Genomic DNA, 22,924 nt, shown 5'->3' on the forward strand with positions numbered 1-22,924 from the left:
CACCGTGACTTCTGAAGACCAACCCCCTTGGGTTCAGTCTCTTTCATCCTGAAGGATGAAATCCTATCGGTGTGTCCAGGCCTACCTCTGTGGTCAGTGGTCATGCTTGAAAGCCATCCAGAAATAGTGCCTGAATTGCCCTTAGCAGCCATATTCTCATAGTCTTTGCTAAGCATGATATCTTCCATAAATGATTCATGGGAGAATTCTGAGTGCATTTTATTTTCTAATAAGCATCTCTCTCTGCCAGTCCATTATAGATGAACTAAGATACGGAAGAATGGTGAACTCTGATGAAGGATGATCCTCTGTGTGCCCAGAATGACCACCCTGACCTTAGCAATATTAATCCCTGGCCCAGTGTTGTTGAGCATGTCATAGACATCCTCAGGTCACTGGAACTAAATACACTGGCTCGGTGTAATTTTGTATCTGTATTAAAAAAGCAACCTGTATATTCGGTTTAATCATGAATAGGAACATGCAGACATAAATCAGAACTTTTGTATGCCAGGATTAAAAGGCCAATGAACTATGCGAAGGTCATCTAATCCCTCCCCCTGCATCTCCAAAGGCATTGATGAACCATTCCAGGCACACTCAAATGCAACCTCTTGCTGGGAGGGGAAAAAAAAAATCAACCTCAGAAAGATGCCAAGCTTTTTCAGTCAGTTAATTGATGTTTAGCAGGTCCTAGAAAGGTCCTCACACTGTGGTGATGGATTTCCTTCTTTTTCTTTAGTGCAGAAGGAGAAGAGCCCACAAAGTGAATGAACTGGTCTACCCTCGGTAAATTGTAAGACCCTGCCTGTGTTTACACTGCTATTCTCCATCAAGGGATCTGTTTATTTAATTGATGGCCTCTGCCTTCTTTAAAGGTTACTCTGGTATTTAGCAGGGTGTTGAGAGAACCTAATAAATTATACCTGCTCCCCACTGCCGCCATCATAGGGTGCAAACCCTCACAGCCTAGGCTCCCTCTACTCTGCCTCAGCCTAAATTGCTTATCGCCATTGAAAGTCACCTGTGAGCTGCTGATTGACATATTTGATGATCTCATCTTGGTTCCAATAGGGCTTGAACTCCTTAAAACATTTATCTGAGAGTCTCTTGGAGGAACCAGGGTTGCACAGCCTAAAGGAAAAAAAAAATGCTTAAGAGAACAGAATACTGGTTTAGGGGATCGGATTTGCTTGGAATGCCCCTGCATTCATCCTATGACAAAGTGACTTAAAACAACACACATTTATTATTTTTCAGTTCTGGGGGTCAGAGCTCCTAAAGGCATCCACAGGGTCTCTCAAGCCTCTCTCTGGGCTCTAAGGGAGAATCCATTTTCCCACCTTTTCCAGCATCTGGTGGCTGCCTGCATTCCATGGCTTGTGGCCCCTTCCATGTCCAAAGCCAGCAGTGGCCAGTCAAGTCCTTCTCACAGCACATCCCTCTGACACTGACTCTTTTCCTTCCCTCTTCCATCTCTTAAGGACCTTTGGGACTATGTTGTAGCCCCCTATATAATCCAGGTTCATCTCTCTATTTTAAAGTCATCTTGGAAGTGACCTTGATTCCATCTGCAGTTTTAATTTCCCCTTCCATGTAGCACAACATGTATTGAGAGTTAGAATGAGGACATTTTTGAGAGGCCATGACTACAACCCCTAAGGAGTAGGGCTTAGAGTATATAAAGGTTACTAAGTGTCCAATTCCAGTCCAGTCCAAAAGTTCAGGAAATAAAGAACTTTTTAACACTTAGAGCTGCCTAAAGGCAGAATTGATTGCTATTGAAAATACTGGTGGAGCACACCTGTAATCCCAGAAACTCAGGAGGCTGAGGCAGGAGGATTGTGATTTCAAACCAGCCTAAGGAACTTAGTGAGGTCCTCAGCAACTCAGCAAGAGCCTATCCCTAAATAAAATATAAAAAGGGCTGGGGTTGTGGCCCCGTAGTTAAGTGTCCCTGGGCTCAATTCCTAGTCCAAAAAAAAAAAAACAAAAACAAAAACAAAAACAAAAAAACAACAATAAAAACTGTATTCCTAGTTCTCAGGGGGCTTCAAGAATGGACCAAATGTGGCTCAGCAATAGAGTGCTCACTAGCACATGTGAGGTGCTGGGTTTGATGCTCAGCACCACATAAAAATAAATAAATAGAATAAAGGTATTGTGTCCAACTACATCTAAGAAAATTAAAAAGAAAAAAAAAAGAATAGACTAAAGAGCCACTTCATCAAACATGTGGTTACTACATGTCAAGCACCCTGGTAAGCACTTGTGATTTCTTATATCACTTAATCTTCACAAGAGTCCTGCTAAACAAAAGTTATTATTTTAGAGGAGATCAACGTAATATACGCAGGTGAAAATCCCATCTCTGCCTGATCTCAGGCAGGTTACTTAGCCTCACCATCCTCAAGTTCCCCCACCTGTGAAATGGGCAGAACAATGGAACTCACCTCAGGGGACAGTTATGAGGATTAACTGTGACAATGATAGCATCTAACTCATTGGTTGGTGGAATATTGTATGAAATATGCTCACCATAGAGTCTGCTTGTTGTAAAAGTTCCAGGGCTCTCACGACAGTTCAGCTCAGCAGGATGTAGTGGACTCCTTGGCTATTTACCCAGCACCTGGAAGCCTCCTCCAGAGGCCAGGGCTCTGGGCCTCAGGCAGTCATGCTTTTTGCACATGTCCCTGGCCTCTTGACCATGACTGATTGGACCAGAAGTGGCCACCTGACCACCTGCATTGATAGATGGTAGCTCCCACCATTTGGAATCAGGCCGCTGCCAGACATTTGAATCCAGTCAATGTGGGTCGTTTGTCTTGGACTTGGGTGCTGTGGAGCATTCACCTCCGCTATACGCACTTAAGAGCAGAACAAAACAAAACAAAAAAAAAATCTTGAGAGAGAACATAAAGCAGAGACCCAGAAGAGAGCTATGAGGCAAGAAGGAGGGACCAGGCGGCTCTCCCAGTCATCCCTCCCGTCCTGAACCTGCCCCAGTCCCACTCAACGGTGTCCTTGAGACACCTTGTGTCCCCCTGATACACCCCACGGTTTCAATTTAGGGGCCATGAGTGAGTGTCTGTTATTTACAACCCAAAAGCCCTGATGCCCAGGTGTTCACAACGTTTGCAGGCTGCAGGAGCCAGAAGAGGCCTTCAGCTCCTCTTTTCACCCATGACTTGCTCAAGTACTGAGCTATGGCAGACCAGGACCAGTACTTAGAATCTTCTGTCTGCCCAGGTTGAACTCCGCCCTCCACCCCTGGTTATCTCCAAATCTGTTTCTTCATCTCCACTCCAAGGATTTGAGAGCTAAAATGACTGGAAATGGGGGTGGAATTGGGGACTGGAAGAGTCCCGGGGTCTTGGAAGGAGTGCAGACGAAATTTTCACACTGGGAAACCAACACACCCATTCAGGGGCTAATTTCTGTACAGGATCTGGAACTCTTCCAATAGCACCTGGATCTGCCTAGATGATGCAGGGAAGAGATGAGCCAAGAATCATTTGCATATATGCAAATGAAGCCTTCCACAGCTGTCCAGAAGCCACTTCTGCTCAGAGCACCCAGCTCAGCAGGCTAAGGGCCTGCTTTTATCTATCTATTCCGCCTTGAGAGAAAAAGACAGGCTTGCCCCAGCTTCCCACCAAGCTGACAAGGACAGTCATCCCAATCCACTGGGCTGGAGAAGCAAAGAGCTTCAACCTTCAGAGTAAGAAATGTGCCCCCCACCCCCATCCTGCTTCCTCCCCACCCTGGGGCAATTTCTCTGCTAGGCAGGAGCTGAAGGCCAGACCCCAGAGCCAGGACTCTCTAGGGGGCCAAGGGGAGGACTTCTCCCTGTGTGCCAGCAAAGCGGCTACCTTCCCCTGGGGCTCTCCCTATCTCCCTGGCATCACAAACCACCCAGGCCCATTCCCAAGGACTTCAGTTCTCCTGCCCCTCCCCTTCTGGGGTGAAAGAAGAGACCAGACAATTGGGAAAAAATTGGAAATTGGAAAGCCTGAACTGAGACCCATCTCAGCCTTGGAATTCCTAAATCTCAGCCCCAGTTTTTCTGTAAAATTCGCAGGAGCAGGGCAGGGGAATTCAAATTCATGCTTTAGTCAAGTGACACTTTCCCATCAAACTCTTGGAACACCAACCAATGCAAGCCGTGCTGCTCTGGTTGAAACCGTGCTGGGGATCGGGGTCAGCCCCTCATTCCTCCACCCCCATTTACCCCTTAGCAACCTTGATGCCATCAGAGCACATTTTAGTAATGGCTGGGTCACTAGTCCCTAAAGGCCCTTCCTGCTGCTAGAATCTGAGATTCCAAAGCCCCCTGAGAGAGGCCAGGGAACTAATGAGATTTTTTTTTCTTTTTTCTTTTTTTTTTTTTTTTTTTTTTTTTGGTACTGGGGATTGAACCCAGGGGTGCTTAACCACTGAGCCACACCCCAGCCCTTTTTTTATATTTTATTTAGAGACAGGGTCTCACTAAGTTGCTTAGAGCCTCACTAAGTTGCTGAAGCTGGCTTTGAATTGCCATCCTCCTGCCTCAGCCACCTGAGCCGCTGGGATTACAGGCGTGCACCACGGCACCTGGCGCTAATGGGATTTTTAACAGCAAGCTCCAAGCCCAGCCTTCAAGTTCTGTGGGTTAACATACACTTAGCCCTCAAGTTCACACTCCTGGAACTGCCCTTAGGAAAATTCTGGTGGAGGCTTTTGGCTCCCTGCACACCTGTCCAGGCCCCAACGCCTCAGGAAAACTCCACACGCCTAAAGAGCTCCCCTCTGAGGGCAGGGAGGGAAGGCTGGCCCTACCTGTGTGCCCTCAGCCTCCCTCTCTGCCTGTCACATGCTTCCCTGTCTCTCTCTCTCACACCAACACACAGAGTCAACTTGTTACTGCCTTCAATTCCCGCCCCACCCACTGCCCAGTCCAGCCCAGTCTGTCCCTGGGAAAGTACATGCACAATACCTGGAGAAGGGGATCAGGTATCCTGGGGGGGACTGGCCCCTACCAAACACACAGATGGTTAATCCCCAGGCAATTCTGGGCTCTCCTTTCTCTCTTCTGCCCCTCCCTCTCTCCTCTCTGTTTCCAGCCCTGGGCCAGCTCCCAGCCTCCCTGCTCTCCTGACCCCCCTCCTTCTCTTCTGCTTTGCCAGGGATGGCAGTTAACCAGTTGTGGGACCCAGCAAACCACTCTTCCTCCCTAGGCCTCAGTTTTCTCTGAAAGATGAAGGGCTGCACTGACAAGGGGTGTTCAAGCTTTTGAGCTGTCACAGGCCCTTCTGACAGAAGCCAGGAAACATGTGCCTGTGGGGGTGCACCCCTCCCCTCACAAGCACACACAATTCTACAGATGAGTTCATGGACCCCAGAAGCCCGTCTATGGACTAGAAAACAGCTCTGCAGAGGTCTTCTCCATGCTTAGCTCCTCTACCATAACGGCTTCACCTTCTCCTGCTCTGGGCTGTAGATACCTCAGACACAAGAGGGTGCAGATAGGCCAAGTGACCACCAGCACTGACCACCCCAAGTTCACAGCCTCTCTCCTTTCCCCTCCCCACCACTGGCTGAGGAACCCTGCTGAGGTCCACCCCAACACACACACACACACACACACACACACACACACACACACACATCTCTAGCCTCCCCCAGCCTGCTGCAGCTGCACAAAAGAGGAAAGAAGGACAGGAAAGGATGGGAGAAGGAAGGGGAGTCAGTTCCTCGGTAGACAGGGTGCAGAGCAAAGGGGCTGTCACCTCCAGCCCCTTCATCTTATCCTGAAGAAGGCTCAGCCTGGCCTGGAGAGTATGGTATGCAGTGTACTCGCCCACACACCCTGGGCATGTGGCCAGCCATGGCTAGGTAAGTGCAGTCCCCTGCAACATCAGCTGCCAGGGTCCAAGTGACAGGGTCCTGGCCTGAGAACTAAGGGCCTCCTGCAACCCCTCCTCAAATCCAGCCCACTCAGCACAGCCTACAACACTCCCTCGATCAGGAACATTCAGTGACTCTCCGTTGCGTCCAGCCAAAGCCACCAATCTCTCCAGGCTGTCCAGGTCAATCCCCAAGTCCAGCGGTTCCTGCCTCATCCTCTAAAGCGCTCCTGCACGTGGGCCAGCCAGGACCACCAGCCACATCTTGTTTCTGCATATGTGCCTAGAGGAACCTGTCCCTGTTCCTCCTGTCAATGTCCACAGGAGCTCAAATGTCACCTGGGCCCTTGGTCTCCCTAGCTTTCTTTCCAGCTGGAGCTCCCTGTCCACCAAACCCTCTGGGCATGGTCTAGCTGTTCTTGCAGGCTTGGCCACGTTCTTCTCCATTTCCATGGACAAACTCAACACTAGGAGACAATGGTACTATTTAGAGGGAGTCTCTTGTGTGCCAGGTTCAGACAGGAGCTTTACTTCCCTAATTTATCTCATTACATCTTCCCACCAATTCGAGGTAGATACAGGTGTCCTTCTCTCCGTGAAGAGGTAGGAAGAAGCAAAGCCTCATCTCCCTCATTCCCTCACAGGTTTTCCTCTGCCCTATTCTTCCACCTAAGATTATTGAGAGAATTTAGACGTTGAAAGCAGGATCTTATTCACCTTTCATCTTAAAATCAAGCTATTGATACATCTATCATTAAATGGTGGTGACGAGGGTGGTCAGAGGACAAGGGAGGCAGAACAGTATGTGCCAGGGACGAAACAGTTAAGAGCATATTTCGTTTTCACAGAAACCCTATGAAGTAGGTGTCATCCTCTCCATTCTACAGATGAGGAACCTGAGGCTTAAGGAGGTTAAGTGATATGTCCACAACCAGTCAATCATCCCAGCCCATGAGTGGCATGGAGAACCTTCCCTCCAAGTGTTCTCCCAAAGCCCCCTCCATTGGTGACCTTGTCATGTACATGCTGCAGAGATGAGCTGGTGCCTCCTTCCATTCAGCAAATGGATCCTTAAATGCTAGAGTCCAATGATTTTTGTAATTGAAAGTATTTTCTTACTGACTTCCATTATGTAATTGGAAATGTATTCCCAAGGGCAACAATTTTTTGGCCTCAAGACATAATTAAAAGCATACAGGAGAGCAGTGTGTATTTTTAAATGGCACAACTAGAGGAAAGCTAATGATTCTATGACACAACAAGAACTCAACCAAAGGATCACCCCAGAAACTGCATTCTGCCCCCTTTGGAGAAAGGGCAGGCCCTGGTTCCTACCTAGACCTTTACATCAAAGGGTAGTTGTAAACCACCAGTTTTAAACCCTGTACTTTCATGCCCACTTTATAGTCTGTGAATGCCTGTTTAGGAACTAAGCTAATCATGTAATTTTTCAGGGTCTTTTATGAGCTTTCTAAGGAAAAAGCTAGTCCCCCAGAGAATCATGAAGATCATTTTCATAATTTATTATTTCTTTTCTTTTTCTTTGTTTTTGTTTTTTGGTTTATTTGTTTGTTTGTTTTGTGTGAGGGGTGTACTAGGGATTGAACCCAGGGGTGCTTAACCATTGAGCCACATCCCCAGCATTTTTTTATATTTTACTTGGAGACAGGGTCTCACTAAGTTGCTTAAAGCCTCACTAAGTTGCTGAGGCTGGCTTTGAACTCACCATCCTCCTGCCTCAGCTACCTGAGCCACTGGGATTATAGGCATGCACCACCCTGCCCAGCTAATTTATTATTTCTTTAAGTGCATAGTGGATTTCCTTTAAGAAAAACACAGGGTGGCCCACTCAAAAAAGATCCTGTTTAATAATTCAGTGGGACATAAAGGATTTGAGTTTCAAGTAGCCTGTAGTAACCCAGAAGAGAAAGAGGGGTGAAGCCCCAGCTCCCAGTCCATTTTAGACAACAAAAGCTGCCTTCCCCTACTGGGGCCAGGAAGAGGTGCTGCAGACTGTGCCACGGCCATGCCGGAGACGGGAAGACCTGTGTCTGTGGGGCATCTGTGCTCCACTCTCTGACCGCTTTGTTCCCTAATTTTGTCATTCATTCATTCCTACTCAATCGTTTGTTCATACATTTGTGTATCCACCCACCTATTCATTGGTTGAACATACACCAGGATAACAGGATTCAACAGTGAACCAGACACAGTCCTTGCCCTCTATGAGCTCATTCTAAGGGACAGGCCAGCAAGAAAGCTGAATGATGATGCAGGGGGTGCCAGGTACTGGGAAGAGTAGCTGCTGTTTGGACAAGTCTGGAGAGGCTCCTAGGAGAGGGGCTGAGATAAGGCTGTTTGTAGGTGGAGAGAGAGCCTGTGTGTGCCTGAGATAAGAGGAGCTTGGCGGGGGGGGGGGGGGGGGGGGGGGGGCTGGGGGGGGGAGCTGGTGGGGAGGGGGGCTGGGGGGATTCTAGATAGGAGAACACAATTCGGACACATAGACAAAAGACAAAATGGAAGGCAAGAGTGGCTCGTTTTGGGGAAATGAAGATTGTTAGAAACCATTTAAAAAGGACTCAGAGGAAGGTTAAGGAGCTGAGACTGGCTGCAGGGGCTATCTTTCAGGATACATAGAGCGTGGGGAGGTGAAATAAAGGTTCCAATTGAGCAGGATCCAAGCCCACAAATCAAACAAAATGGCAGGCAAGTGGCCGGAACATCTCAGGCATATTTCTCACAGGTTAAAGACTCTGAAAGCCCTTGACATCAACCCTCAGCTGCAGAAAGCAGCCCTTGGTACAGTCCAGGCTCCACAGGAGAGTTTTCCCTAGATCTAGAATGCAACCTGGGTTTCAGTGCCCCAAGTCAAAGGTCCCAGGCCAGACCAACATCCCTAGACTAAAGGAAGGTCTCTGATTCCATTACCCTCTCCACCTGGAAAGCTCAAATCGCTGCTGTCAAAGCCCCATACAGCCAGGCATGGTGGTGCAGGCCCGTGATCCTAGCAGCTCAGGAGGCCAATTCAGCAGGATGGCAAGTTCAAAGCCAGCCTCAGCAACAGCAAGGCACTAAGCAACTCAGTGAGACCCTGCCTCTAAATCAAATGCAAATTAAGGCTGCGGATGTGGCTCAGTGATCAAGTGCCCCTGAGTTCAATCCCCAGTATCACTCACCCCCCAAAAAGGTCTCATACAGGCCTCGTGGCTCTGTTCCAGTGCCCCTCCCCGTGAAGCCATTCTGGAAATGATCTTCCTTCCTGCATACCTGTGAGACCACGTGTTTGTCATTCCATCCTGAATTAAAGGCATCAGTGGATGTGCTGTCCCAATGATACCAAGCTTTATATCCTACGAGTCTGTAGCCCTATGAGAAAATCAAGCTATGCCCATCAAAAATGGCTTGCAGGACCCCTCTGGGTCTCTCTCTGAACACAGAGGACCTGGGGGCTTGAGAGAAGCAGAGAGGGAAGACAACGGAGGGCCAGACCCTCCCTCTCTCCTCCAGGCCCCAGGGAGGCTCTGGAATTGTGTTTTCCCTCTCTGTTTTGGGTTGAGCCTGTGTTTGGTCCCTGGAGGGGCAGCCATTATTTTCCTCAAGGTTTCAAGGGGGTTGAAGAGCGTCTCATATTTCTCTGTTTGGCAAATAGTTAGTCCCTGGCCTCCCCTCCCAGGAATCAGGAATCCCAGAAATTGAAGCCAGTGGGACTCAGGTTTCTTTCTGAGGAGGGGCTACTACAGCAGATGCCAGTCGAGCCCAGGAAATCCAGTCAGGAGAGGGTACACCAGGGCTTGGGTTTTCTAGGAGGAAGGAGGGTACAAGCCCGAGAGACCATGTCCTAATAGGGCAGAAGCAGGCTCAGTTCCCGGCCACAGCAGAAAACCCTTTCTTCCAAAGCTGCACTGGAATCCTGGAGACCAGCGGCAGCCATTGTGCTGTGGGCCGTGGGCACGTTTCTCTTTGGGTGGGGGCAGGAGAAAGCAGGAGGCAGCTTCCCACTCTGGAGAAGGGGGTAGGAAGGAGCAAGTCCCAGCTGAGAGACGCAGGCCCAGCCCAGATGCCAGCAGACAGGGAGCGGGAGCCGGAGGTGGGAATGGGAAGGAGCCAGGCTTCTGAACACAGGCGTGGAGATGGCAGGCAGACGCTTACAAGAAGAGCAGGGCTGACACCTGAATCGCGCTGGCTTCCCCCAGGAGAACACTTTAATGAGGCTCACAGCTGTAATATCACAGAACGAGCATTAACAATGCTAATTACCTAAAGTTTAGCCCGAGAACATTCTCAACCCACCCGCCTTGGGGACACACTTTTGTTCTGGCCCTGCTGGGCTCCGGCTTATGACAAAGCTGTGACAGCTGAGCATTAGGGTAGGCCGAGGTGGGGGTGGAAGGCTAGTGAGCACTTCCAGGAGAGGATGAAGGATGAAGGAAGATGGGTGGGGACATCAGTGTCCCTCCACTGATAAGAGAAACCCAAAAGGGAGGCCCTGGTGAGAGTCAGACACCCCCCAACCCCACCTTGGAGAAAGCTGGGAATGGACTGCATCCATTTGTACCTGGCAGAGGCTCGTGGGCCCTTCTTATCATCACATTGCCTTCTGCAGCCTCAGAGGACATCCCTAGTGCCCCTCCCACCCTCTGGCACCCAAGATGGTTTCCAATCAGAGTTGATTGTTTTTGTTTTTTTAAAGCAACAGAATCACGAATAAAAGACAAGAGAAAACCAGAGCTATGCTGGCCAATGGTTTGAGCTGAAAATTGGAGCTCAGGAAACTTCTTTCTACCCCTATCCCCAGGGCATCTGGGCATCTCCAAAGTCCATACCCAAATCCTAGGCTTCTGCAGAATTAACTTGGAAAATCACTCAGAACAACCCGAGACTCCGGCACCCTGGGTCCCATGCCACACCAAGGGGATGAGTAGAGATAGGTTCTGTTGGGTACCCCACAGGGCCTCTGGCGAGATCCAGGAGCTGAAGGACAGGTGTGGTCATTCATGTGCATGTACCCTTGATCTGCATGGCTGTTTACCCAAACTCGCCTGAATCTAGAGCCGGGTTTGTCAGACCTCATGCCTGTATCTATAAAAGTCACCGAGCTAGATAAAATAAGACCTAGAACTGCGACTCCTCTCACAGTATCTCTTCTACTAACCCAAGGAGGAGGGGACCATGTTCTATCCCCATCAGAATCCTTAGACTGTCCCTACCAGGAGAAGCCACATCAACCTCTTATCTCTGGTCCCTTCTTCTTAGTCCTCCCCTCCCCACAGAGGAAGGACCTTCTGCTCCATGTCTTCTTGAACATTAATTGGAAGGCTTCAGGTTTGCCCTCCCTTATAAATAATGGAAATTTATTTCCCACAGTTTGGAAGGTTAAGAAGTTTGAAATCATGGTGCCAACAGATTTGGTGTCTGGTGAGGGCCCCAATCCTCAAATCCTTCATCGCAGGCTAGCTTCACATGGTAAAGGGGTATTGGGGGTCTCTTTAGAGCCCACTTTTAAACGGACATTAATACCAGTTATGAGGGTTGCTAATCACCTCCCAGAGGCCCCACCTCCTAATACCATGACCTTTCAACATAAAGATTTAGGGGGATCTGATATTTTGATCATAACAGACGGGGATGCAACGCTGGGCTCCCAGGGGTTAGAGCAGAAGCAAGGCCAGCCCTCCGTGCACATGAAAGCCCACACATGGGCATTTGCATGATCTTTTCCTGTCTGGCCTTTATGAGCCTAAGTCCCCTGCTGCTGGAATCAGCAGTTCAACATTGCAAGCCCAGCTGTCACATAAGGCCACTTTGGGTAAACGCCTGGCCCCTGGCTGCAGGGAGGGCTAAAACCTGCTCAGTAGCCCACATCTGCAGCAACAATTAGTGGCTTCTCTGCTAAAATAACAGGCCTACATGATGCTGAGACAAGCAAAGACTGAAGGTACGTGAATGGCTTCTTGAAGAACAGCGGAGCACACGGGAGCAAGCAGCTGGGGTGGGGGGAGCTAAACTGACTTGCTCTCCCCGCCCCCCCCCCACCATGCCCACCCACATCTTAATGAATAGCACGAATACATTCCCACAAGTTCATTGCTCTTCTTGCTCCCCCAAATCCCCCCTGACCTGGCCTATCATACACCATAATATTGCCTGTTCGGTGCCTGCTAAGCAGATTCTGGAGACTCCTAATGGAGGTGTACCTTCTGTGAGGCCTCTTGCTCCTTGCCCAGTGAAGTCATCTCCCTGCCTTTTATGGAAGGCAGTTCCTGACTGAGATGGAACCAGCTGGTATCTAGAAAGTCCCCATCTAGAGGCCGCTCCCCCATCCCACCCCCCACCATGTTTCCCACCTCTGAATCATTGGCCTCCCCTCTCCCAGAAGTTTCTGTGGGCTCCCTTTGGAATGCCCTGTAATCTTCTCAGAGGGGTCTCCTGAAAATGAGTCAGTGCACTCCTGCAAATGAAGCTCTCTAGGTTGAAATTACGCCCCCTGCTGTGCCCATGAAAGCCGCCCTGACACCCTGATGTGGCTCCCCAGGAGCTTATGTGTGGTGTGATGGGGTCAGAATTCCATCACCAAGCAGCAACTGAGACCTGAAAGGTGTTGCTCCTGGAGTCTCCTTGCAAACACGTTAAGCACCAGGTGCTTCTCTGGAACCGGATACCCATGCTACACACCCAAACACAGTCCCACTGTACACCCCAACATGGAATTTGGGTGTGCATAATTTGTACATTGTGGACCTCACACCATTTATACATTTGCCATTCATGTTCTAAAGACTGGGAGGAAAATAACTAAGAGCTCCCAAGAGTTTTAAAGCCTTTTATTTGTTTACACATTCTCTAAATTGCAGACAAAAGATTTGCTACATGGATAGTTAACACTGCTCACCAATCACAGAACAAGATACTAACCACAGTAAGAAAGAGACAGGGCGCTTGTGACTCAGTCTTTATGAACGTGCAAGAGTCCACTGAAGGTCTGGGACATCCAGTGGCTCCAAAAATAGAGGCTGCTTGACACCCACATTGAGTCTTGACCTCTCCAAGGCTCCACTGCTGGAACTAGATCAGGACAGGAAGGAGGGCAGGCAGGTGGTGGGTCCTGGCTCATGGGCAGCCCGTCCAGCCAGCCTTGGAAGGAAGGAAGAGCAGGTGCTTCTTCCCCCAGGCAAGTCCTTGTTCTGCGATCCGAAATCCAGATGTGGGCTGTTTCCAACCTGTAGATTCTCCTGGAGACATTCACAATATGCCAGTTCTCTGGAAAGTCACCAAACCAGAGTATCCCCTTAGGGTGGTGGGAGATGTGGCACAGCCTCATCTCCAATAATGAAACACCAAGAGGTCTCAATAGATCCCTTAGACAGGGCAGGACATCACTGCACTTCACACTTGGAGCTACAAAGGAGTGGGAATTGACACACAGGAGAAAGGAGCATCCCTAGAAGACAGAGGACCAGAGTGGCACACACACCTATAGACTGAGACTACAATCACATCACACCTGAAAGAGGAGGAGAGCTTGTAGAGCGGGGGATGGGGGCTTCCTGTTTATTTGTTGCTGTGGTTGCTTTTTAGAGAAGCCAAAGCAAGCCAAATGGAAATATCGTCTCCAGACCATTACACACAACTTCCCAGATCTGCAGCCCTTTTCTCTAACCTCATGAAAGCTGTGTCAGCCTCAGTCCTGCACACTGTAGCAAGTAGCTCAAGGCAAAACGTCTAGGTTGTTCAGTCAGCAAGAGGCAACGTGGTGTTAGGTCCTGAGGTCCAACGGGGAGAGTGTCCAAGGACATAAAAGGAAGACTCTCATTTGCAGGCATTTCTAGGGCTGGAGGCCAACTCTCTTGGCCATTCCTTTATGACAAAGAGTTTCAGAAGGAGTTGTGGTGGGTGGGTAAAAGAAAAGAAAGCATGTGGGAGCCCTAGGGGTGGGATGCTGGAATGGCTTCCATCTCTTGTACCCCCACCTGGAGGAAGTTGGTATTGCATCTACAAGTACACAGACACCAGTGGAGGCCCAGTGATTGGAGATCATCAGAACATTTCCAGGGTCCCCTTCCCAAATGCCTCACACTCTCTGACTCAGCCCACCAACTTCCATGCCTTCCAAGGAGCCTGTGCAGACATGAGCTTCCTCATAGGAGAGCAAGACAGGTTTCTCCCCCAAGGGACCTTCCTACCCCTAGACCCTCCTGCCAATGTCCACCCAGAAGAACCCCAGGGTTCATAAACAGGGGCAGACCTCACCAAAGTCACGGAGCAGAGGACTCATGGGCTCAAGGGCCATTGTCCACTGCTTAGGGGAAACACTTCCTGTCTGGCCTGGTTAGGATCCAACTTGAATGACAGTTCCGTCTCCTCTCCTACTAGCAATAAGAATATGGGGAGACTGGCCATTCGAAGGAGGTTAGGGTTCAAAAGAACCTTGCCCACAGGCTTTTAAACAGATGGGTAGATCAAACCCTGGAACTCCCTTCAGGTTCTCAAGCACTTTAGAATGGAACTCACAGCCAAATCCCATGTCTCTGACTCTCCATAGAAATCACCAAAATCACCTTGCTAACAGCCAGGTGCAGTCCAGATCCCCAAAGAGTACTTCCCCTGGGCCTCCTCACAGAAAGGCCACAGACCTCTTTAGGCCAGCCCTGAGCTGACCTCTCCACGTGGGCCGGAGCATGGCTCTCCCAGGTCAGGCATTTCACTTGCAAGTCAGCCTGGTGTGGCTTCTTCAGGGAATAGCTAAAAGCTGAAACCTGGCTGTAATGTGTGCAGAGAAAATGGAGAAGAAATAAATGGTTTATCCGATGCTGTTGATACAGGCAGCTGGGAGTCAAACGAACCCGGAAGCCAGGAGCTGATGAGTGCCTGGCCAAAAGCGGGGGGAGGAGGTTAACAGAAAACAACTCTGATGTTGGGCTTCATCTACACACCCACCACCCATGCCAGAGGCAGGCTCCCCAAGGCTGTGTCAACCTCGACGGGGTCTCTGTGGGAGACCACCCAATAAGGGCATCAGTCTGTACCCCGCCGCTTCCTACCCTCTCTGCTTTCTGCAGCAGGGACTGGACAAGACCATCATGTGGGTCACTTTCCACGTCTGCAATTGCACCTGCCAACTGCACCTCCCCCCACTCTTCCCAGGAATTTGAAAGCAGCCCTGGAGACCCAGCCTCAGATTCCCTGGCTGCCTGGCACTTTCCAAGCATGAAGATGACCTCAGGAACTCCCATGCTAAGGATGTTTACCTTCCCAGGGCAGCCAGCACTTGGAAAAACAGAAAAGCGACTAGGCTGAGATCATCTGTGTTCCTCTCCCCAACTAGTGTGGAAATAACTAGATGTTTTCACGTGCTACTCTTCTACAGATGAATGGGCATCCAGAGACCTGGATACACACAAACCTTCCTCACTGGCACAATACTTCAAATGTGATCAGGATTCTTTGGGAAAGCAAAGTTTTATAGCTGAAAAGCAACTTGGAGGCAGAGCCAGGGTGAGGTTTTATTTATCCAGCAACCACATAAGATCTAGCACATTACTTTGCTCACAGTCAAGACTCTGCCAAATGCCCTAGACAGTACCAGCCTGCCCAGCGATCCCTCTCTGAGGGCAAGAGATGTGCTTATTTGCTTTCAGAGGAAACACACCCAAGAGTGGACCAGTATGGCAGATGAGTAGTGGACAAGTAGGATGGACACACTCCCTTTTCTGGCCAGAGGAACACAGGTGCTCCCCCAAGCACCTTACCATTTAGTGAAAATGTGTGGTCTGCCTGCTTTCCCAAATGCCACCTGTCCCAGATGCACTAGTAAGCCAGGACTCCCTGCCTACCTAGCCCAGCTTCTTCCTACCGCCTCTGCTCAGAGATAATCATTCTATATTTTCTTGCTCTTACTCACATATTATCTAGCAATGTTTCTTTTGCTTTTTTCTAGTCCCTAATTTAGTTCTCTTCAACTACATGTTGAAAACGCACAGGGGTATATTTTGTTTTTCTTTTATGCCACCGTGTCTTCCCACCACCACCCTCCTGCATCTAGCATGGCAGGAGGGAAGGGAGGGGAAGGTACAGGGAAGGGAGAAGGCAGGAAAAGAAGAGAGCAAAGGTCTCAGTAGGGAATACATGTGAAAGGGCAAAGTCAATAAAAACCCAGCCCCAATTCTAGCCATAAAGTCGTTGCATCCCTTTGATAATGCAATCAAGACTTGTTTTTTTGTTTTTCCAAGTCCTCAAGGATGGCCAACATCTCTCCCAACGAAGCAGAAGTGAGTAGGGGAGAGATGGAGAGAGTGGAGGGAGCCAATGGTCTTTCAAGCACCAAGTCCCCTGTGTGACCTCTGTGGCTCTGCAGGGTCTGGGAGCTGGAGTTCCTGTCTGGAGAAGGCCTTCAGGGCAGATGTGTCTGGTCTGGCAGCTGCTGGCTCTCCCTCTCATCCTAGAGCAACACCAAGAGCTCTCTTTAATCCATCAGGCAGGGTGTGTGTGTGTGTGTGTGTGTGTGTGTGTGTGTGTGTGTGTGTGTACCTGTATATCTCTGTTCTCATCAATATTAATAATATAATACAAATTACAGGGATGCAGAGGGGCAAGCCAATGAAATGCAGAGGGCGTAACTATAACCTGGGGGTCTATGGGGCTGTGCTGCTGAGGTAGTACCCAGGCCCCAGGGACTCGTGGGTTTCCCCCATTGCACACAGGGACCTCTTTCCTGCCACCGCAGTGCTTATGTGCCAGACTGAGTTGGTGCCGACCTGAATGGCCATCTTCCTCGCTGCCTGGGCTAGAGGTCATTATTAGTAATTATATCTCTGTCCAAGAGGATTCTGGCTGCCTGCCAGTCCCAGCCCTGGCTTCCTCTGGCTTGCCCTGGGAAATGTCACCCTCAGCACAAACACTCCTTTCTCATGGTGGGGCCAAAGGGGGAGAAACCCTGGAATGTCCCACTGTCAAGGCTGCTGGACCCACAATATGAGGCTGAGGCTAGAGCAAAGAAAGTGGGAACAGAGTCTGAAACTGAGGGGCATCCCCTTGCTCTGACCCTGTGACATCCCTCAGGGCAGGCAGGGATCCCCCTTCCCCCGCAGGCCTCAGGGGCACGGCAAGATTCACCGGGAACCAGAGAGAGGCTCTGGGAAATCCACTCCCTTCCAACACTTGCTCCTCACCGGGAGCTCCCTGTTCTTTCTGGGAATGCACTGAAGGCAGGACTGGCAAAGTGGGACCATTCCCGCCCCCTGGGTTTCCTGGAGGGACTTCCTTTCCGCCTCTCTTCCCAGCAGCCTGAGTATGGAGAGGGAGCTCGGCAGCCATGCTTTCCTGCGAGCAGCTGCTGAGATGCTCATAGGAGCTCCCCCTCTGTCTGTGTCTGACCAGCCTCCCATGTCCAGGGTGCTGAGCAAGTGGCACCCACATCCTTCTCTCTCCTCCTCCCTCTCAGAGCAAGTACCCCAGATGTCCCTCATATCCACCAGAGGCTCTTCAGCCTCCTTAGAAAAGGATTCCCAGCTCTCAAACCCTGAAACAACCCATCTTTTGTACATTTTCTACACTTAGAGCAAGTGGTGGTGGCTTCTGGCCAAGAACCATAAATAGACCTCAAGCCCTGGGCATGCTTAGAAATGGGGAAGGAACCCCAAATCGCAGACAATCACAGGGACCACCCTTCTGACTGCATATAAATTAGACCTGAGGGCAGTTAAGGTTTGGGTGGGGAGATTGCAGGCCTGAGACAAACTGAAGTGTCTGTTCCTTCCCACCATTCCCCCCCCCCCCCCCCCCCCCCCCCCCCGTTCCTCACCTGGCATGCAGATAAAACTGAGCTCAGCTGAAAACCAGAAGCATCCTTCAGGGGTGGGAGCAAAATTCCAAAAGGGTCACACAAGCAAGGAGCAGAGGAGCAGATTCTCCTTTGCTGAGCTCCAGATGCCGACCACACTGGCCAGGACCCCCATTCACTGCCCAGCTGCTGGCCTCCTGGACTTGGGGTATTATGCCACTTGGTAGCAGTGCCTAGAACCCCACCACTCCCTAAGCCTGCAGGCCAGGATCTAGCCCACCCTTTGCTGCCATCTGTCCCCCAAACCTGGACAATCTAGACCCGAGGGCCTTCAGCAGCTTATCTCAGGAAGTCAGAAGGACACTTGGCCAGAGGAGTGGGGACATGCACGGGGATCAGTCAGGCGGTCCCTCCCAACTCCAGGTGAATGAGGGGTACTGCTCCCGCCTGCTGTGCCCTTGGAAGCCCCCCTATCCAACAGGGAGCCAGAGACCAGAGGCCTTGGGAAACAGGGGGCTGGTTCAGTGTCCACTGTGGGCAAAGGTTTGGGTTTTTTGTTTGTTTTTGTTTGGGGTTTGGGGGGGTTGTTTTTGTATAGCATCACAAGCCTGAGGAAAAAATGGGTTATGAAAATTCGTCACCCTACCCCTTGCTCTGTGATTATCCGCTCCAGGATTTTTCCCTAAGGAAACCAGGTGCCCACCTTGTTCTGTCACAGGCTTAATGGCCTCCCCAAGGGCTGTCCCCTCCCTTTTCCTTATTAGGCTTATCTCTTCACCTCCTTCCTCCAGCCTCCCCCTCTCCCCCCAGCTCCCTAGCTTCTCCAGGGATGCCAGCTCACTAAAGGTGACACCAATGTGCTGCTCCTTAAAGGAGCCAGCCTAGGACTGGTGGCACCTCAGTGGGAGTGTGAACCTGGACTGTGACTTTGGAACACCCTAAGGAGGAGTTGAGGGAGGGAATCCATAGAGGAAGGGGGAGGACTGTCCTCTCAGCACCTTCAAAACAGGCTGAGAGCCAGCCTAGGGGACAGACAAGGAGGTCCTCAGGACCCTGCCCTGGGCCACCAGCCAAGCTTTGCCCCTCACACATGTGGCTCAAAGAGGAGACTAAAAGCCCCTTTGCTCTGCATCCTGGAGCCTAAGGTTGTCAGTAATCTTCCTTCCACACACAGAAGAGCACAGGTCTCTTGCCCTCGAAGGAAGCGTAATAACACCATGTCATTTTTCTTCCTTGAGATATCTGGGCTTTTTAGGGGGAAAGCTGGAAAGGAATCGTGCTGCATTTAGAGCAGGAAGACAAAACTGTACCCGGAGTGTTACTCCCCTGGGTACCATGAAGTCTTCCCTGAGAAACCCGGGGCCCTCCCCACCTTGAAACCTGGATCTTCCCCAGCCCGGAAGACCTCGGGCCTCCCACAAACCCACAGCTGTCTCAGCCTGAACCACAGGAAGAGCTGCTCTCTGCAGCCTGCCTGGGCTTCCTACCTGGCCCTGGGGCAGTGGCGGAGCAGGGAGCCTCGGGACCTGCTGGGTCCTGCCTCAGGGGCTGCAGGTCTGTGGAATGGAAATCTAGCAGGGGCCTCGATTCTGTCTCCTCACAAAGTTGCCTGTTCTGCATTTCCAGCAGGCCCCAAAAGCAGTGTTTCTAAAATGTCTGTAAGGGAACAGGATTTCTTCTTCCGGTTCGGATCCTGTAGCCCCACCTCTCTGGTCCGCAGAAGCCACAGTCTAGGGCTGAAATGGAGCAAAAGGGCCCTTTCTGTTCCAGGGATTTGAGCCGGAGGCAACATTGTTATTATCTCCACTCTGTGGCCTTTGCACCAAATGATAGTAGCTCCCATGGAGAGAGGATCTTCATTCTTCCAGGCCCACATAGGATCTTTTCCAGCTTTATCCTAATCCCTGCATTGACCTGGCTTCTAGATAGATACCTTACACCCACCTTACACCTTGGGCAATGAGGTTCAGAGAAGGAAAGCCACTTGCCCAAAATTAACCAGCTAAAAAGAAGCAGAGCTGGGCTTTAAACCAAGGTAAAAGAGAGTGTTATACTGACCTGAAATGATTGACACCCTCTGCAAAAGCCAGTTTGCTCTTCCAAGCTGGTTAACCTTGGAGGTGGGGACAGGATCTTGAAGTCCTGAGTCCGATGGCAAATCCTTACCTCCCACCAGAGCCCATGCAGCCCACAGTCTCCTTGATCGAGCCCTGGCCTAGTGGTCCTGACCACAGGCAGCCTGGTTCTTAAAACCTAAATCCCCTCTGGTCAAAAGAGAGATTCAAGAAGGCATCTAACTTTGGCTGTCATACAAGACAAACATGGAAGGCATTTGGAGTTCCTCTCAAACAAGCTCAATTCTGCAGTGGCTTTTAAATAACATTATGCTTTTTAAGACACCCAGTGTCACTGTGGAATAGGCAGGCAAGAGTTACCACCTCAATTTTACAGGGGTGGGAGGGACTGAGGTTCAGAGATATTAAGTGACTTGCCCAAGGTTGCACAGCTACTTAACAAAGAGGTAAAACTAAAACCCTGATCCTTCACATGCACCCTAGGATTCCAGTTTGTTCTCAGGGACTCAAAGAATGAGACCAATCTGAAGTTTACCAACACCTTCCTTTTTCCAGTGCAGAAGGTGGTAAAGGTGACAGATCCACCTGCTTTGCTATACCCACTTTCTGGATGGGGAAACTCCAAAGAGAAGGGAGGTTGGGTTGGGAGGAGAGTGAAGAAACAGAGTAGGGAACTACTCAGAGCCCTGACCAGACCAGCATCCTCAGGCAAGCTCCAGTGTCTCACCCTGGCTGGAGAGATCTGTCCACCCTCAGCTTCTGTGGGCACAGCAGTCTTGGTAGGAGATAGAACAGGGCGCCCTTCATCTGCATTTCTTTGGGGAGCAGATTCACACATGCTCCAAAAGAGGGCCTGTCGAGTCGCAGAACCAGAACTTTTGGTTTTGGATTTACGCCTTTAACTTTCAAGTCACTGTGGCATTTGGGAACATTGGGGAACACTTTTTTTTTTCCTAAAACTAGTTTAAAATGAATCTCAAAGCCAATAATCACCATTTAAGGACACCCTGCTTTGGGGTTTGTGGGAGGAGAGAGATCCAGAGTAGTGAGAATAGGAAATGGGCCCCTCTGCTTTGATGGGACCCTCTCAAATCCTCCCAGGACCTTCCAAACCCAGATGGGCCCAGCAGCCATCAAGAGGAAGAAAATAGCTTTGGAGAAGATGGAAATCCCATCTGGACAGAGGCCCTTTAAATGAGATCATTATGTATGCATGTAACTCACCCTGAGGCCAGGAGGGCCTGCAGGAGAGTGACCCTCAAGTCCCTCTGCAAAGGAATGGGGGAGACTCACACTGCCTGGCTGCACGCCACGCTGCCCTGGGTCCACTGGCCAAAAGCAATTTCCCCGGAGAAGAAGGCCCCTGCCAGGTCCCAGAATGAACACCGCAGCAGGGTAGAAGTGGCCCAGCCAGCCCGAGTCTCCGGGGGCTTCTTCAGCAGCTGAAGGACTAAAAATAACCTGGGTCTTTGTTGTGAGCTGCTGGACCACAGAGATGGAGCAGGTTTCAGGGAAGCCGAGCATGCGCGAGGGTCCCACTGACTGAGATCTGCCCTTTGGGTAAATGATTTTTCCAGAAATGTGTCAGTTACTGTGCTGCCGCTGCAATTCAAAGACAGTCTGATCCACTCCAGCCCACGGGGCTGTATTCCAACAGATAGTTCTCGGAATCTAGGCCTCCCCACCTCTTTCTTCTAGAAACATGTTTGTTTTATAAAACAAGAGTCCAGCTCATATGGGGGAGCTTAGGAGACAAGAACAGCCCACAGGCTGAGGGTTCTGAACCCTTGCCACCGATCACAAATAATCACATCACCCTAATCATCTGCTGGAGTAACGACCTTCTCTCCTCCATCCTAAAGTTTCCAGTCAGGTCTCAATAGACAATAGCAAACACACACCGTGGGGAAGGAAGAAATTGCTTGGGCAAAGGAATTGGTAGCGTCGCAACGATACTGAAAGGGTTCTCAAAGCCGCGGTCCCTTAAAACCAACATTTGGACACTGGACTGGGTAGGCTTTGCTCGCCTTCCCAGTGCTTGGATCCCACCAGGGGAAACAAAACTAGGCCTCTAACCAGCTTGGTTTGGAGGCAGAGTCTTGACCATTTTTCTCTGTCCATAGGCTGTGGCTTGTCACCTCACCAGGCCTCAGCTCTGAAGGTCAAAGAACCAGTTTATCCTGATGGATAACCAATACTGACTGGCCATGGCAGGACCTTAGCATCATTCTCCCAGTGTTTCCTCCCATCTCTCGGTCCCCAAACCCCCAACCCCCCCCCATCAAGTGATAACACAGTGGATGAAGGACCCCCACCCCGACTGTGGAGACCACTGCTGGGGTTCTAGAAAGTACCACTTCCTCTTCACAGAGACCAAGGAACAAGAAGGGAGGTGGGGGTGGGGTCAAGTCTCCATCTTCAAGATGGCTTCTAGAATCCAAGTCTAGAAGTTTCCCCGTGAGGCTTGTGAGGAACAACAACTTCTCCACGGCACTTCATTCCTCTGGTGAGAATTTAGGGTGAAGGGTGTAAGCTGGGGGTGGGGAGGATGTGCACAGATCTCTTGGAACACCATAGATAAAAAGCATCAAGTCACATGAGTGGTTGATGAGTGGTCACAAAACGGCTTCCCTTAAATTGGAAACCCGTGGGAGGGGCGTAGTGCTAAGGTAAAAGTGAGAGGGTTCCACAGGGCTGGGGCTGGGCCTTGTTCTTCAAAAGTGCAAGATCCTTCTGGTAGAAACAAGGAGGTGCTGGCTGAAGTACCATCTGTGGGGCAGGAGGTAAGAAGATACCGGGTCCTCTCGGTACCCTATGTCCATGCCCTTCTGTGACTATTCATTTTCCTCTCCGTTGGTCTGTCCAGATGTATGGGAGGAAGGCTCCATCTGGTTTAGACTGGGCTCTGGCTCAACCTCTCCAGCAGTAAGTCACATGCTGTGACCTGGGGCTCTAGGCCTGGCAGCCAAAAGCAGAGGCTTTCTCTTTGAGCAGTTCCCAGCATAAGTGGCAGCTCCAACTTCCTATAAGACACAAGATGGCATTAGTAGCATCCCCTCTCTAACTTTGGAGGCCCATCCCGGTGGCCCTAACTTCTTACAAACCCTGATTTTCTTCAACGTTCATAAGAGGCCCAGTCTCCGTCCTGAAAACAAGCTGGCATCTGCCACTCAGCAGAAAGTACGTGC

The 22,924-nt window shown here is 50.3% G+C and overlaps 1 protein-coding gene across 4 annotated transcripts in view; it reads right to left on the minus strand.

Moving 5' to 3' along the window:
• DPF3 (double PHD fingers 3) overlaps window positions 1-22,924 on the minus strand; it is a 314,874-nt gene that overhangs the window by 27,448 nt on the left and 264,502 nt on the right. For 2 of the 4 annotated variants that reach the window (XM_081289489.1, XM_081289485.1), the window contains exon 11: window positions 18,665-22,759. The exons of the other annotated variants lie outside the window; for them this stretch is intronic. In XM_081289489.1, coding sequence (XP_081145615.1) covers window positions 22,689-22,759 — 71 coding nt within the window. In that variant the 3' untranslated portion in view covers window positions 18,665-22,688. Of the gene's footprint in view, window positions 1-18,664; window positions 22,760-22,924 lie in introns of those variants that run through there. 4 annotated transcript variants of the gene reach the window in all.

This window comes from Spermophilus citellus (assembly GCF_964194105.1).
Source record: "Spermophilus citellus genome assembly, chromosome: 4".
Classification (NCBI taxonomy): Eukaryota; Metazoa; Chordata; class Mammalia; order Rodentia; family Sciuridae; genus Spermophilus; species Spermophilus citellus.